Here is a 14,718-nt window from a genome sequence, read left to right as displayed (position 1 = left end):
ATTGAGTTAATAGTGCACAAATGTTGGTGCAAGCATGCATATAAAGAAGGTCTCGTACCGGGTAGAAATGAATTCTACTTAACCCCTGGTTCTATCAAACAGAGTGGAACTGGAACCTACTTTTGGAACTGCAGGGGTTGAGGGGGTTGGTGATGTGGCAGGGCAGACAGACGTGGAGGGAGCAGCGAACCCCTTTATTCTGGGGCTGGGTGGGTGTGTGTTTCAGGATACACTTGTTGTGGTAGAACTTCCCACATACAGGCACCATGCACCTCTTCACACTGTCGCTAGACTTCTTACACACAAAGCATGTGTGGACACCTGCAATGGAAAAGATACACTCTTAGCTTTGTGATACACCAAAGCAGCTTACATACATTTGAAGTTGGAAGTTTACATACACCTTAGCCAAATACATTTAAACTCAATTTTTCACAATTCCTGAAATGTAATCCTAGTAAAAATTCACTGTCTTATGTCAGTTTGGATCACCATTTCATTTTAAGAATGTGAAATGTCAGAAAAATAGTAGAGAGATTGATTTATTTCAGCTTTTATTTCTTTCATCACATTCCCAGTGGGTCAAAAGTTTACATACACTCAATTAGCATTTGGTAGCATTGCCTTTAAATTGTTTAACTTGGGTCAAACGTGTCGTGTAGCCTTCCACAAGCATCACGCAATAAGTTGGGTGAATTTTGGCCCATTCCTCCTGACAGAGCTGGTGTAACTGAGTCAGGTTTGTAGGCCTCCTTGCTCGCTCACGCTTTTTCAGTTCTGCCCACAAATGTTCTATAGGACTGAAGTCAGAGCTTTGTGATGGCCACTCCAATACCCTGACTTTGTTGTCCTTAAGCTATTTTGCCACAACTTTGGAAGTGTGCTTGGGGTCATTGTCCATTTGGAAGACCCATTTGCAACCAAGTTTTAACTTCCTGACTGATGTCTTGAGATGTTGCTTCAATATATGCACATAATTTTCCTTCCTCACGATGCCATCTATTGTGTGAAGTGCACCAGTCCCTCCTGCAGCAAAGCACCCCCACAACATGATGCTGCCACCCCCATACTTCACGGTTGGGATGGTGTTCTTCGGCTTGCAAGCATCCTCCTTTTCCTCCAAACATAACGATGGTCATTAAGGCCAAACAGTTCTATTTTTGTTTCATCAGACCAGAGGACATTTCTCCAAAAAAGTACGACCTTTGTCCCCATGTGCAGTTGCAAACCGTAGTCTGACATTTTTATGGCGGTTTTGGAGCAGTGGCTTCTTCCTTGCTGAGCGGCCTTTCAGATTATGTCAATATAGGACTCCTTTTACTGTGGATATAGATACTTTTGTACCCGTTTCCTGCAGCATCTTTACAAGGTCCTTTGCTGTTGTTCTGGGATTGATTTGCACTTTTCGCACCAAAGTACGTTAATCTCTAGGAGACAGAACGCATCTCCTTCCTGAGCGGTATGACAGCTGCGTGGTCCCATGGCGTTTATACTTGCGTACTATTGTTTGTACAGATGAACGTGGTACCTTCAGGCGTTTGGAAATTGCTCCCAAGGATGAACCAGACTTGCGAAGTTCTACAAGTTTATTTTCTGGGGTCTTGGCTGATTTCTTTTGGTTTTCCCATGATGTCAAGCATGAGTTTGAAGGTAGGCCTTGAAATAAATCCACAGGTACACCTCCAATTGACTCAAATTATGTCAATTAGCCTATCAGAAGCTTCTAAAGCCATGACAGAATTTTCTGGAATTTTCCAAGCTGTTTAAAGGCACAGTCAACTTAGTGTATGTAAACTTCTGACCCCCTCGAATTGTGATACAGTGAATTATAAGTGAAATAATCTGTCTGTAAACAGTTGTTGGAAAAATTACTTGTGTCATGCACAAAGTAGATGTCCTAACCGACTTGCCAAAACCATAGTTTGTTAACAAGAAATTTGTGGTGTAGTTGAAAAACGAGTTTTAATGACTCCAACCTAAGTGTATGTAAACTTCTGACTTCAACTGTACATTGTGGGTATAGAAACAGAATACCTCTGTCAGATGCAGAGATAACGTCTATGAGCATGGCAGTATCAAGTCACAGGTGTAAGAACTCAGTAGCAGTGTTACGCCAAGGTGAATATGTGTATAGGTGAGGCTGCACTAGGTGTACATGGCTCCTGTAAGATTAGAATGGTGCCAGGTAGTCTAGCGGTGAAGAGCGTTAGACCAGTAACCGAAAAGTTGCTGGTTCGAATCCCCGAGGCGAATAGGTGAAAAATCTGTCGATGTGCCCTTGAGCAAGGCACTAAACCGTAAACTGCTCCTGTAGGTTGTTTTGGATAAGAGCGTCTGCTAAAGTAGTCAAATGGAAAAGGACAGACATGTGTACAGGGATAGGTAGAGACTCACCTTTAGTGCATTCACAACAGATGAACTTCCCTCTAGGGGTTTCTGATAGGCCGATACACTGCAGGTGGAACGCCCTACAGCACTGGCCCTCACACAGCAGCAGCTCACCTGTCCTCTCACACACCTGCAAGACACACACACACACATTTTAGTCTTGTGTTACGATACTCCCAAATCTAATTCATCACTCGGCTATTGGGAACAGTTATTTCTGAACTAATGTGAGAAAGCCTGGAAATAAAACGTAAGAGCTATTTTGACTGTTCCTGCCTCTACAAAATAGAAAGGTTGTGGCATGTTGTTGGTTGACCTACCTGACAGACATTCTCCTTCATGGACGCAGCTCCTCCTTTCTCTCCTGTGTTCTTCTTAGTGCTGGAGACCAGGGACCCTTCGCCAGGTAGGGAGAAACTGTCATTCAGACCAGGAGAGAACACCTGGAGGAGAGGTGTTATTACACAGAAAATTGGTTACGGTGTAGGGGTTTAGCACCCTGTATTATAGCACTGGTACAATTGTACCTCAGGTGAATGCTGACATCATAGCATGGAACTAGTCATCTTTTCACACAGGTTGAAAAAGGTGTTAATGCTGACCTCATGTTTGGGTGTTCTCTCTCCGTTGGTGTGGCTCTCTCCTCCCACCCCAGGACTGATCTTCTCGGTCTCTTCCTTGGGGGTGAGGAGCACCGTAGGGCTAGAGGGCCAGGCAGGGGAGGATGCCTGCAGAGAAACCATGCTCTCTGGAGTTGTCAAGCTGGATACAGGCACGTCTTTCTTCACAGACTTAACCTGTTATAGAAATGACATAGCAGTCAAAAGTTTGGACACGCCTACTGATTCAAGGGTTTTTCTTTATTTTTACTATTTTCTACATTGTAGAATAATAGTGAAGACATCAAAACTATGAAATAACACATATGGAATCATGTAGTCACCAAATAAGGTGTTAAATCAAAATATATTTTATATTTGAGATTCTTCAAAGTAGCTACCCTCTGCTTAATGACAGCTTTGCACACTCTTGGCATTCTTTCAACCAGTTTCATCTGGAATGCTTTTCCAACTGTTTTGAAGGAGTTCCCACATATGATGAGCACTTGTTGGTTGCTTTTCCACTCTGCATTCCAACTCATCCCAAACCATGTCAATTGGGTTGAGGTCGGGTGATTGTGAAGGCCAGGTCATCTGATGCAGCACTCCATCACTCTCCTGCTTGGTCAAATAGCCCTTACACAGCCTGGAGGTTTGTTTTGGGTCATTGTCCTGTTGAAAAACAAATGATAGTCCCAATAAGCCCAAACCAGATGGGATGGTGTATTGCTGCAGAATGCTGTGGTAGCCATGCTGGTTAAGTGTGCCATGAACTCTAAATAAATCACTGACAGTGTCACCAGCAAAGCACCCCATACCATCACACCTCCTCCTCCATGCTTCACGGTGGGAACCACACATGCAGAGATCCGTTCACCTACTCTGCGTCTCACAAAAATATGGCGGTTGGAACCAAAAATCTCAAATTTGGACTCATCAGACCAAAGGACAGATTTCCACCGGTCCAATGTCCATTGCTCGTGTTTCTTGGCCCAAGCAAGTCTCTTCTTATTATTGGTGTCCTTTAGTAGTGGTTTCGTTGCAGCAATTTGACCTTACAACCTGGAATTAAAATATATTTTGGGGGGGGTTGTATCACTTGATTTACACAACATGCCTACCACTTAGAAGATGCAAAATAATATTTGTGAAACAAACAAGAAATAAGACAAAAAAACTGAAAACTTGAGCGTGCATAACTATTTACCCCACAAAGTCAATACTTTGTAGAGCCACCTTTTGCAGCAATTACAGCTGCAAGTCTCATGGGGTATGTCTCTATAAGCGTGGCACATCTAGACACAGGGATTTTTGCCCTTTAAATCAAGGCAAAACTGCTCCAGCTCCTTCAAGTTGGATGGGTTCCGCTGGTGTACTGCAATCTTTAAGTCATACCACAGATTCTCAATTGGATTAAGGTCTGGGCTAGGCCATTCCAAGACATTTAAATGTTTCCCCTTAAACCACTTGAGTGTTGCTTTAGCAGTATGCTTAGGGTCATTGTCCTGCCTTAAAGTGAACCTCTGTCCCAGTCTTAAATCTCTGGAAGACTGAAACAGGTTTCCCTCAAGAATTTCCCTGTATTTAGCCCCCTCCATCATTCCTTCAATTCTGACCAGTTTCCCAGTCCCTGCCGATGAAAAACGTCCCCACAGCATGATGCTGCCACCACGCTTCACTGTGGGGATGGTGTTCTCGGGGTGATGAGAGGTGGGTTTGCGCCAGACATAGCGTTTTCCTTGACGGACAAAAAGCTACATTTTAGTCTCATCTGACCAGAGTACCTTCTTCCATATGTTTGGGGAGCCCCTCCCATTTCTTTTGGCGAGCACCAAACGTGTTTGCTTATTTTTGTCTTTAAGCAATGGCTTTTTCTGGCCACTCTTCCGTAAAGCCCAGCTCTGTGGAGTGTACGGCTTAAAGTGGTCCTATGGACAGATACTCCAATTCCGCTGTGGAGCTTTGCAGCTCCTTCAGGGTTATCTTTGGTCTCTCTGTTGCCTCTCGGATTACCGCCCTCCTTGCCTGGTCCGTGAGTTTTGTTGGGCGGCTCTCTCTTGGCAGGTTTGTTGTGGTGCCATATTCTTTCCATTTTTTAATAATGGATTTAATGGTTCTCCGTGGGATGTTCAAAGTTTCTGATATTTTTTTTATAACCCAACCCTGATCTGTACTTCTCCACATCCTTGTCCTTGACCTGTTTGGAGAGCTCTTTGGTCTTCATAGTGCCCCTTGCATGGTGGTGTTGCAGACTCTGGGGCCTTTAAGAACAGGTGTATATATATTGAGATCACGTGACAGATCATGTGAGACTTAGACTGCACACAGGTGGACTATATTTAACTAATTATGTGACTTCTGAAGGTAATTGGTTGCACCAGATCTTATTTAGGGGCTTCATAGCAAAGGTGGTGAATAAATATGCACACACCACTTTTCCATTTTTTAGATTTTTTTTTAAATAAGTATTTTTTCCCCTTTCACTTCACCAATTTGGACTATTTTGTGTATGTCCATTACATGCAATCCAAATAAAAATCCATTTAAATTACTGGTTGTAATGCAACAAAATAGGAAAAACACCAAGGGGGGTGAATACTTTTGCAAGGCACTGTAACTCTGTGTTTTCCTTTCCTGTGGCGGTCCTCAGGAGAGCTAGTTTCATCATAGCGCTTGATGGTTTTTGGGATGGCACTTGAAGTGCCAAAGTTCATGAAATTTTCTGGATTGACTGACCTTCATGTCTTAAAGTAGTGATGGACTGTTGTTTCTCTTTGCTTATTTGAGCTTTTTCTTGACAGAATATGGACTTGGTCTTTTACCAAATAGGGCTATCTTCTGTATACCACCTTTACCTTGTCACAACAGATAGGCTCAAATGCAATTCGACGGAAAGAAATTCCACAAATTAACTTTTAACAAGGCACACCTGTTAATTGAAATGCATTACAGGTGACTACCTCATGAAGCTAGAGAATGCCAAGAGTGTGTAAAGTTGTCATCAAGGCAAAGGGTGGCTACTTTGAAGAACCTCAAATATAACATATATTTTGATTTGTTTAACACTTTCTTGGTTACTATATGTGTTATTTCATAGTTTTGATGTCTTCACTATTATTCTACAATCTAGAAAATAGTAAAAATAAAGAAAAACCCTGGAATGAGTAGGTGTGTCCAAACATTTGACTGGTACTGTAATTAGACCAGTTTCAGAGTGGTACTGTAGCAGTATAGATCTGTTAATATGGCTGTTGATTAGTTCATTCAGCCTTACCTGAGTGTCCCTGACTTCTGGTTTCACCTCTGTCTGTACACTCTGGTTCTTAAACTCCTTCTTCTTTGGAGGACTGACTGACACTTCTTCTATGGTGCATTCCAGGACCTTGTGAGACAGCTTCCTTGGCCTCTTCCTCTCCAGGGATACTGGGTCTGGGGAATGACCAGACATTTAAATACCCCAAATCTACCGTATCTGAAAATATGAGGAGGATTTGTTTTCATTATCATAACTACTATCCCCCAACGGGACTACTTTCCCCCAACGGAACTACTTTCCCCCATATAATATATCTCCCTCTTGCTTTACATAAGACAGCACTGCCGTATGAGAGATGTTTTTGGAGAAAATAAATATTTGACTGTCTGCTTACCAGAGGGCAGAGGAGGGTTTGTCCCATCGGATGATGAGTCAGTAGAGAAAGAGGTCACTGCTGGGGGTTGTTTGGATAATGATTCTATAACACGGTGGAGGACATCTTGAGACAGACTATGTTTCAGCCCTGCTAGGGCCTTGGTTTTGGCTGGCTCCCCAGAGGTAGGGCCAGGGGTGGGGCTGGCTGGCTCCCCAGAGGTAGGGCCAGGGGTGGGGCTGGCTGGCTCCCCAGAGGTAGGGTCAGGGGTGGGGCTGGCTGGCTTCCCAGAGGTAGGGCCAGGGGTGGGGCTGGCTGGCTCCCCAGAGGTAGGGCCAGGGGTGGGGCTGGCTGGCTCCCCAGAGGTAGGGCCAGGGGTGGGGCTGGCTGGCTCCCCAGAGGTAGGGCCAGGGGTGGGGCTGGCTGGCTCCCCAGAGGTAGGGCCAGGGGTGGGGCTGGCTGGCTCCCCAGAGGTTGGGCCAGGGGTGGGGCAGGCTGGCTCCCCAGAGGTAGGGCCAGGGGTGGGGCTGGGCGTAGAGGTGAACATTAGCAGTGCTGGGGCTGAAGAATGGCTCAGTGGGGTTTTGGAAGATTCCAGAGGTTTCTTTATTTTTTTATTCGGGGAAAAGAATTGTTCCTCCTCTGTGGATTCCAGCAGTCTTTTGCTGGGTTTCCTCAGCCGTTTGTTTTCAGAATGTGCTGTCGGAATAAATAATCGATAAATCAAATAAAGCTCTAAAAATAAAATAAAAAGCTAACATAAAACACTGCTGGTACTGAAACCCATTCAAGTCTTACCTGATGTGTCATCTTGCTTCTCCATCCCCAGGTTTAGACCAGGGGAGCTGATGGGGTCTGGTGTCCCTCCCTGGCTGTCTCTGTAGACCCCATTCACTTCCGCAAGCCCCTGCGGTGAGGCCACCCCACCCAGGATCCCTGGATCCTGCCCAGGCTTCACTGGCCCCTGCTGCGCAAACGTCTGCCAGCGCTTCTTAGGGGCCACTTTGGTACCCGGGCTCTTGTCGAGGTAGGATGAGGAGTCAGCAGCGGAGGGGACAGAAGGAAGAGGAGGGGGGCTGAGGCCAGGCTCAGCCAGGTCAGTGTGCCCAGAGACAAACCCCCTCCCCGAGGCTAGGTCGGCCAACTCGGGAGAGAGACCACCGATGGTTGCCCTGAGCTTGGCTGGTGGCCTCTGCTTCCTCCGCTGCTGCTTCTCCACTGCGTTCGCCACCATCTGAGCCAGCACCGTTTTCCCTTCAAGTTTGTATGTGTCGTTTTTCATGATGGGTTTAGTTTTGGACTTGGGTTTGGCCGGTGTGCTCTTGGGTGTTGGCGAGCTCGCATGCTGGCCGTTTTGGATTTTGGTCCCTGTTGGTGTCCAGTCCCCGCCAGCAGCAGTGTTCAGGGTGTCGTCTGGTGCTTGGACAGTGGCTATGACCATGGGTTCCTCCTGGATGAGGGCTTGTGAGGGAGGCATGGTCAGGGGCTTGCCCTCTTTCTCCCTGGTATCATGCATGTCCTTCAGGAGCATCAGGAAAGTACTGAACTTGTAATTAGGCTCAGGTTTAAAATTAGTGTTAGAGTCCCCGGAGTCGCTCTCCTCCTTCACTAGGGATTCGAACGACAGCTCCTTGATATCCTGGAAAGTGTCCATGGGAGAGAGAGAGGAGCTGGGGGAAGAACAGGAGGATATGTCTGAGACAATGTTCTCTTCCTTGACCTTAATAGGGGTTATGACAGGCTTACTGGACCCTGGAGTCACATCTTCTGAGTTTTTCCACGAGCCGTTGTGGAGGTGCTGCTTCCAATCAGACTCGGGCTGTTTTTTAGGAGAGCTAGCAGAGGATCTGGTTTTGTCTGGTGAAGAATCCCTGCTAGTAGACGACTCTGTTCTGATCTGAACAATATCGCTCACATCATCATCGTCAGAAGAATGCACATTAAGCCTATCCTTTGTCAGGTTTTGGCTTGAGGCCAGCAGAGCCTCTTTGAGATATGTCTCTTCCTCTGCTTTCAGGGCCCTGGTCATCACACGTCTGCTGGAAGGGAGTTGCAGAGAGGGCTTATCAAGAGCATTTTTATTCTTCAGTTCAGAAGAGCTGCCCAACTTCTGTTTTGACTGTAAAACATTTGTGGTTTTTGTAGTTCTGTGATTGAAAAGGGATTTGTTTACTAAAAAGTTTGGGGATGAGGATGGGGAGATGGGAACTACATGCCTAGGAACCACCATGACCACATGCCTGTCTTTGGCCTTTTCAGGAGTAGTAGCCTGCTCCTTATTGCCCCCTTTCTCTGCCTCCTCTTTTGAGGGTTCAAATGGTTTCTCTGTGTCTTCTTTAGCAGGTTTCTCAGACCGTTTGGGACGCACAATGGTTGGTACAGAATCCAGGTCTGCGTATGGAGAGTCCTTGGGATCTTCTTCTTTCAGTGGATCAGCTGAGGCAGCAGGCAATTGGTTGGCCAGGTCTAGGATGCTTAGTGACTCTGTGGGACTTCTAGTTATATGACCAAAGATCTCCGCCAGACCCTTCCTCTTCCTCTTCTTCTTCTGGCAGGGTTTCTTTTTGCTGCTATTGTCGTTCGCTACAGTCAGGTTGGCAGCAGGGGGATGTTTGTTTCTGTTGGGGGTAGGGCTGAGGGAGGGGGGTGCAGTGAGCATAGAGGAGGAACAAGAGGGTGCCTCGGATGGTTTTTCATCAGGCAGTGGAAAGGACACCCGCTCTTCACTGTTAGAGGGCATGGAAGAAGAGACAGCAGTATTCTTCAGCAGGTCAGGTAGGAGAAACTCAGCTTCCAGCACACTGACTTTCCACGACTCAAACAGACGCTTGGGTATCTACAGGGGAGAGATGATAGCCATCAGGAGAAAAGCGACCAACTGTCACAGACAGTTATTTCTAAATTATACGGAGTTTGTGGAATAGACAGTATTAGAGTATAATCTTCCAGATATGTTTTGTGAGACATGCAATGAAACTATTCTGCACCTTAACAACAACAAAAGCGATTTGGGACTTGAAACATGTCACTATTAACAGCAACACACAATGAGATCTAAATGAAAAGCAACAGAAGTTGACAGTTGTCTGTAGTTAGTTACTATGTATTTGTAGTCCTTTTCCCTCTGTTTCCCTCTACGTCTCAGCACAGGCAGGTCTGTAAACTGCTCTCCTCCTGTGAAGGGGTAGGTAACTTTCCCAGGTACCCAGGCATGTTCTGCCATCTCCCCCAGAGTCTCCACGTAATACATACGACACGGACGACGACTGGGGACTGGAACAACAGAAAACACAAAGGACAACTTGTTTCAACATTGATATAAATTTTATGAATGGTAAATTATGATATTAACTAGATCAAAAGAATGGGGCTCAAAAGATTCTAACTGTTGGCCATTACACAAAGATGAAGTAAGCTGTCAGGCTGAGAGCTGATACATTGAGTTGAAGGAGTTTATAGATAACTGTCTGAGGATGGCCCCCCATGCTATATACCACAAACTGTCAACTTTGGAGTGAAAATCAACAACATGTATAAGACCAAGGTGGTTCTCTCTTGCTGTTATATCCCCACAGAACCTAGAGGAGAGCTTCCCTTCTTTCCCCCACAGAACCCAGAGGAGAGCTTCCCTTCTTTCCCCCACAGAACCCAGAGAGCTTCCCTTCTTTCCCCCACAGAACCCAGAGGAGAGCTTCCCTTCTTTCCCCCACAGAACCCAGAGAAGAGCTTCCCTTCTTTCCCCCACAGAACCCAGAGAGCTTCCCTTCTTTCCCCCACAGAACCCAGAGGAGAGCTTCCCTTCTTTCCCCCACAGAACCCAGAGGAGAGCTTCCCTTCTTTCCCCCACATAACCCAGAGGAGAGCTTCCCTTCTTTCCCCCACAGAACCCAGAGGAGAGCTTCCCTTCTTTCCCCCACAGAACCCAGAGGAGAGCTTCCCTTCTTTCCCCCACAGAACCCAGAGGAGAGCTTCCCTTCCGTCCCCCACAGATCCAGAGGAGATCTTCCCTTCCTTCCCCCACAGATCCAGAGGAGAGCTTCCCTTCCTTCCCCCACAGATCCAGAGGAGAGCTTCCCTTCCTTCCCCCACAGAACCCAGAGGAGAGCTTACCTTTCTTCCCACTTTTAAAATCAATGCTTTATGCCCTGACATAATAATACACCCATCCTGTGATACGTTTAGATCTAACACCAATAACACAACTTCCCACCTTTCATGTGTGTGTATATCCCCTCCAGTGGATCTATGGTAACTCTACAGGGCCACCAGGGGCGGCGGTTGAACTTGGCCCACACCAGATCTCCCTCCAAGTACTGCACTGCTGGGAGGGGCTTCTTCTTTGGGCTGTTGGGCTGAACAAAAACAAAGACGTTACTACATGTATAGGATCATCCCTTTGACAGTTCAAAACTTTTTAGAATCTAAAATTCCAAATGTGAAACATGGTCGATCGGCATATAGTGTATGCAAAATCTAAACGATAAAATAAGAATGGCTCCTTGACAAATACTGTTCCGGGAAGATTACACAGTATTTACAGAACTGTAGATAACGTCAGATAAGATCAGATATCTTTTGAGAGCCACCCAGGATGCATCTGCCCCAAGGGTTATTATTATTATTATTATTATTACGATTATCAGTAAGAGAGGGAACTCACATTAGAGTTGGTTCCAACAGGTGAGATGAGACCATTGTCAAGTGTGTCTCCTGTCATCTCACTGTCACTGTCAGAGTCCTGGTCCATACTCCAGCCATCCCCCATGGACATGTCAGGCAGAGCACTGGGGCTCAGAGTAGGGTCCAGTTCAGATAGACTCTTGGACATCAGGTTGAGAACAGAGGGTTTGTATGTGCTGTTATGGCCTACCCCTGAACCAGAAGTGGTGTTAGAGTCTGTGACCGTTCTGTCTCTTGCAGACTTAGAAGAGTGTTGTTGAAAAGGTACCAACTCTTCCTCCTCCTCCTCCTCCCTGTCCCCACTGTCAAACAAGGTGGACTCGAAATGCAGGTCTCCATTGGGGATGGGAGAGCAGCGCTCCAAACTATCAGAACTAACAGGAGAGAAACCGTTCTGATCCCGCATGGAATCCTCGCAGGGTTCTGTCTCCTCGTTACCGGGAGAGGGGGACAGTCGGACCAGGGGAGCCCCAAAACTAGAGCCTCCCACTGGGCTGTGAGAGTGCAAATGGTTCCTGGCGTCGAGATCCTTAGGCTGGGGCCCGTTTCCCAGGTCAGACCCAGGTCTGTGTACCATAGTGGAGAGGTCCTGGAGCCTCAGCAGAGGACTGTAGCAGTGTGGCCTCTCCTTCTCTGCCTGGTTATACACGTAGCTAGGTGCCTGTTTGAGGGAGGAGGTTGACAGTTGCATGGCCACCAACGGTTGGTCTGTTGAACCATGCTTGGTGCTGCTGTTACAGTGGTTTCCATAGGAAGTGGCAGAAACTGAGAGGCCATTGGGGGGCCTCAGCTCTGGCTGGCCTGAGTTGTACACTGTGGCTGATGCTGAGCAGCCCCGAACAGCCCTTCTGTATGACCGATTCATGTTGTCATGGCTCCTTCCTGTCATAGTAAAAGGAAATGCACGTTAGGGTGGTCGAGGTTACAAAAAAGTAAGTCTTCTAGTAAACAACCACGTTTTACCTATCCAGCTACAGTGTGGTCAATTCATATGATTCAGGCTCATCCACTGTTTGAAATTGCTACAATGTTACAAAACAAGTGTTAAAAAACGCAAGAATTTACATAAACCATACTGTCTGTCTGTAAATAACAACTCACATTCCACGCGACAATAACAGAAAGAAAGACTACCGCCGTGCACCGCATAGCCTACACTAATAAGACGACATTGCATGGCTTCCCCTCTGAAGGCCGTCCGTAGTTGCAGCAGAGAAGACAAAAAGATCAGAAAAACACAGCGAACGACCGGTGTGCTCTGCCCCGTTCACAACATCGAATCATATCTACTCGTTCTGTTTTTGTTATCAAAATAGAACGATCGCGAACACAAAAATGATAGAAGTGTGCAACATTGTTCACGCTGACAGCCTGCCTCACTGTAGGGGAGTCAATACAGTCAAAGCCATCATACAGAATGGTTCACACAGAGCCTACACAGAGCCTATAAACCGACATAGGAAGCATCCATTCTAACTCACAAAAGGGCGGTTCAAAACGTTTAAAAACATCGTCTGAATTAAAAAACGCAAGAATCTTACCATTTGGAGATCGGTCACAATAAAACCAATTGCGGGTCTTTCAGATTGGGACATGAAGCGTATGTTTTTTTCGTTTTGTGAAAGCGGATCTGCACAATCCCAGCAGTAGTAGGCCAAGAAAGACCCACAGCTCTCATTCTCTCCCCTTCACCTCCTGTACTATCTCATCAGCGTCGGCCTTAACAAAACAGACTCACCAATGGACAAAATAGAATTAAAGCCTTCCATTTTGTGTATCAAAAGTCAGTGTAGCCTATACCACCTTGGTACCTAGCAATTACAATTTCATATTTACTACATGATTGTTTTGCGGGCTGTCGAATTGTGCCTCTGGTTATGTTAAAACAAACCCTGCTCGACTAACTGGCTGTGTTGGCGAGCAGAGCTGAGCAACCAATGGGCACAGCCACCCAACCCCCCCGTCCGCGTAGCCGCGGATCCGATCACAGCTCACAGCACATCGGGCCGGGTACTCTCTCACCCTATCAGTCCTCAGTCACCAGAGCACACTACTCTACAGTCACGCTGACAAATCCAGGTGCACCATCTCAAATAAAAGCGGGGGCTATGATGTAGGCTACTATATCCCCTCATGTGTTTTAGCCAACATACATGAAACCCTCGGCTAGATAATATAAGATTATTTATTATGGGTTTATGTGAGGGGAAGGTATGCCACACTGATAAACCATTGCGCTATTGGTTTCCTTATCCCAACAAAGGCGTAACTTGTTTCCTCCATTTTGGATAGCAGAAAGATAGAGACGAATCTGTGGCCACAACGAATACGGATCAATAGTTCGAATGTGCTCGACGGGAAAACGGCGCACGCGGATGAGGCCTGGTCAACGTTTAAAAATAGACTATGCGCCATATTGCCTGACAGCAGAGAAAATAGGTCATGGCGCGTCAAAAACATGTCGGCGGCAATAAACATGTCAATGGTGAGGGCAAAGCCCCAAATTAAGTCGAACCCCTTGACATCATGCTGTCAATAAAGTGCAATGTAATAGAATATTGTTATTTAGGCTAAATGCCTATCAGTTTTCCCCACGTATCGTGCAATAAATTCGCATTGAAATAACAGCAGCATATAAGGAGAATGCGCTTTGCATAGTGCCACACAAAAGGTTCGCCATACTTGCAGTGGTGGCCTACCGCAACTGTAATAAACTCGCTTTGCACAATGCACACAACTGCTAGATCGAAATGACAGTTGTCAAATAGGCTACAGACATTATTTTATAGCCAATTCTAATGAATCATATTACCTGATAGGCAAGCTGCTCTTCATTGATGACCAATCTGCCGATTTGTAACCTTGCGAGGCCGTCACTCAGGAGACCGTAGAGCGAAGAAAAGGCACATGCAATGTCAGGGGCCCAGACAATAAGAACATTTGATTGGATTTTTTCCCCCAAAGTGGCCCAATGTTTTTATGTTGAATTTATATGAAATGTCTTGTTCTTTTTTTCCTCATTCAATACTGGTTTCTCAGTTCTATGAGATTCATATGCCATATGTAATTCTAGGCCCATGTAATACACTATACCCATGTTTATGTACATATGTCTTCCAAGAAACATTATGGGATGTGAATGTCAGGATTAAAACAGAATTCCTTATATTTATCTTGAAGGGTAGTTGGACATGCAATCAGTGTTTTATAAAGGTGGGGTCCACTGGCCCATAGTGGGACCTGGATCCCATGAAATGATAAGATGTACATAGGTCTTTGTCTGTAATTTACAAACACAATTGTCTATACTATTGTCAATACACTATACACCATTAAAATATCAGTCAAGACAATATGATCATTTTGGAATGACCATTTCATTTTTTTGGGGGGGGGGGGGGGGGGGGGGGTCATACATACAT

The 14,718-nt window shown here is 45.9% G+C and overlaps 1 protein-coding gene across 3 annotated transcripts in view; it reads right to left on the bottom strand.

Moving 5' to 3' along the window:
- LOC129827422 (histone-lysine N-methyltransferase, H3 lysine-36 specific-like) overlaps positions 1-14,217 on the bottom strand; it is a 33,766-nt gene extending 19,549 nt beyond the window's left edge. Inside the window, exons 1-11 of one of the 3 annotated variants that reach the window (XM_055888261.1) lie at positions 14,109-14,217; positions 11,277-12,178; positions 10,827-10,968; positions 9,717-9,889; positions 7,415-9,452; positions 6,638-7,315; positions 6,262-6,416; positions 2,991-3,185; positions 2,709-2,831; positions 2,395-2,518; positions 121-321 (exon numbers count right to left, since the gene is read on the bottom strand). In XM_055888261.1, the coding sequence (XP_055744236.1) occupies positions 121-321; positions 2,395-2,518; positions 2,709-2,831; positions 2,991-3,185; positions 6,262-6,416; positions 6,638-7,315; positions 7,415-9,452; positions 9,717-9,889; positions 10,827-10,968; positions 11,277-12,161 (4,714 nt within the window). In that variant the 5' untranslated portion in view covers positions 12,162-12,178; positions 14,109-14,217. Of the gene's footprint in view, positions 1-120; positions 322-2,394; positions 2,519-2,708; positions 2,832-2,990; positions 3,186-6,261; positions 6,417-6,637; positions 7,316-7,414; positions 9,453-9,716; positions 9,890-10,826; positions 10,969-11,276; positions 12,179-12,397; positions 12,697-12,837; positions 13,326-14,108 lie in introns of those variants that run through there. The other 2 variants (XM_055888260.1, XM_055888262.1) reach the window with 2 other exon arrangements.
- Positions 14,218-14,718: the final 501 nt, after the last annotated feature.

The sequence above is a fragment of the Salvelinus fontinalis genome, chromosome 29, assembly GCF_029448725.1.
Source record: "Salvelinus fontinalis isolate EN_2023a chromosome 29, ASM2944872v1, whole genome shotgun sequence".
NCBI classification, from domain to species: domain Eukaryota; kingdom Metazoa; phylum Chordata; class Actinopteri; order Salmoniformes; family Salmonidae; genus Salvelinus; species Salvelinus fontinalis.
Note: the sequence above shows the minus strand (reverse complement) of the source record. Positions and strands in the feature narration are given on the sequence as shown.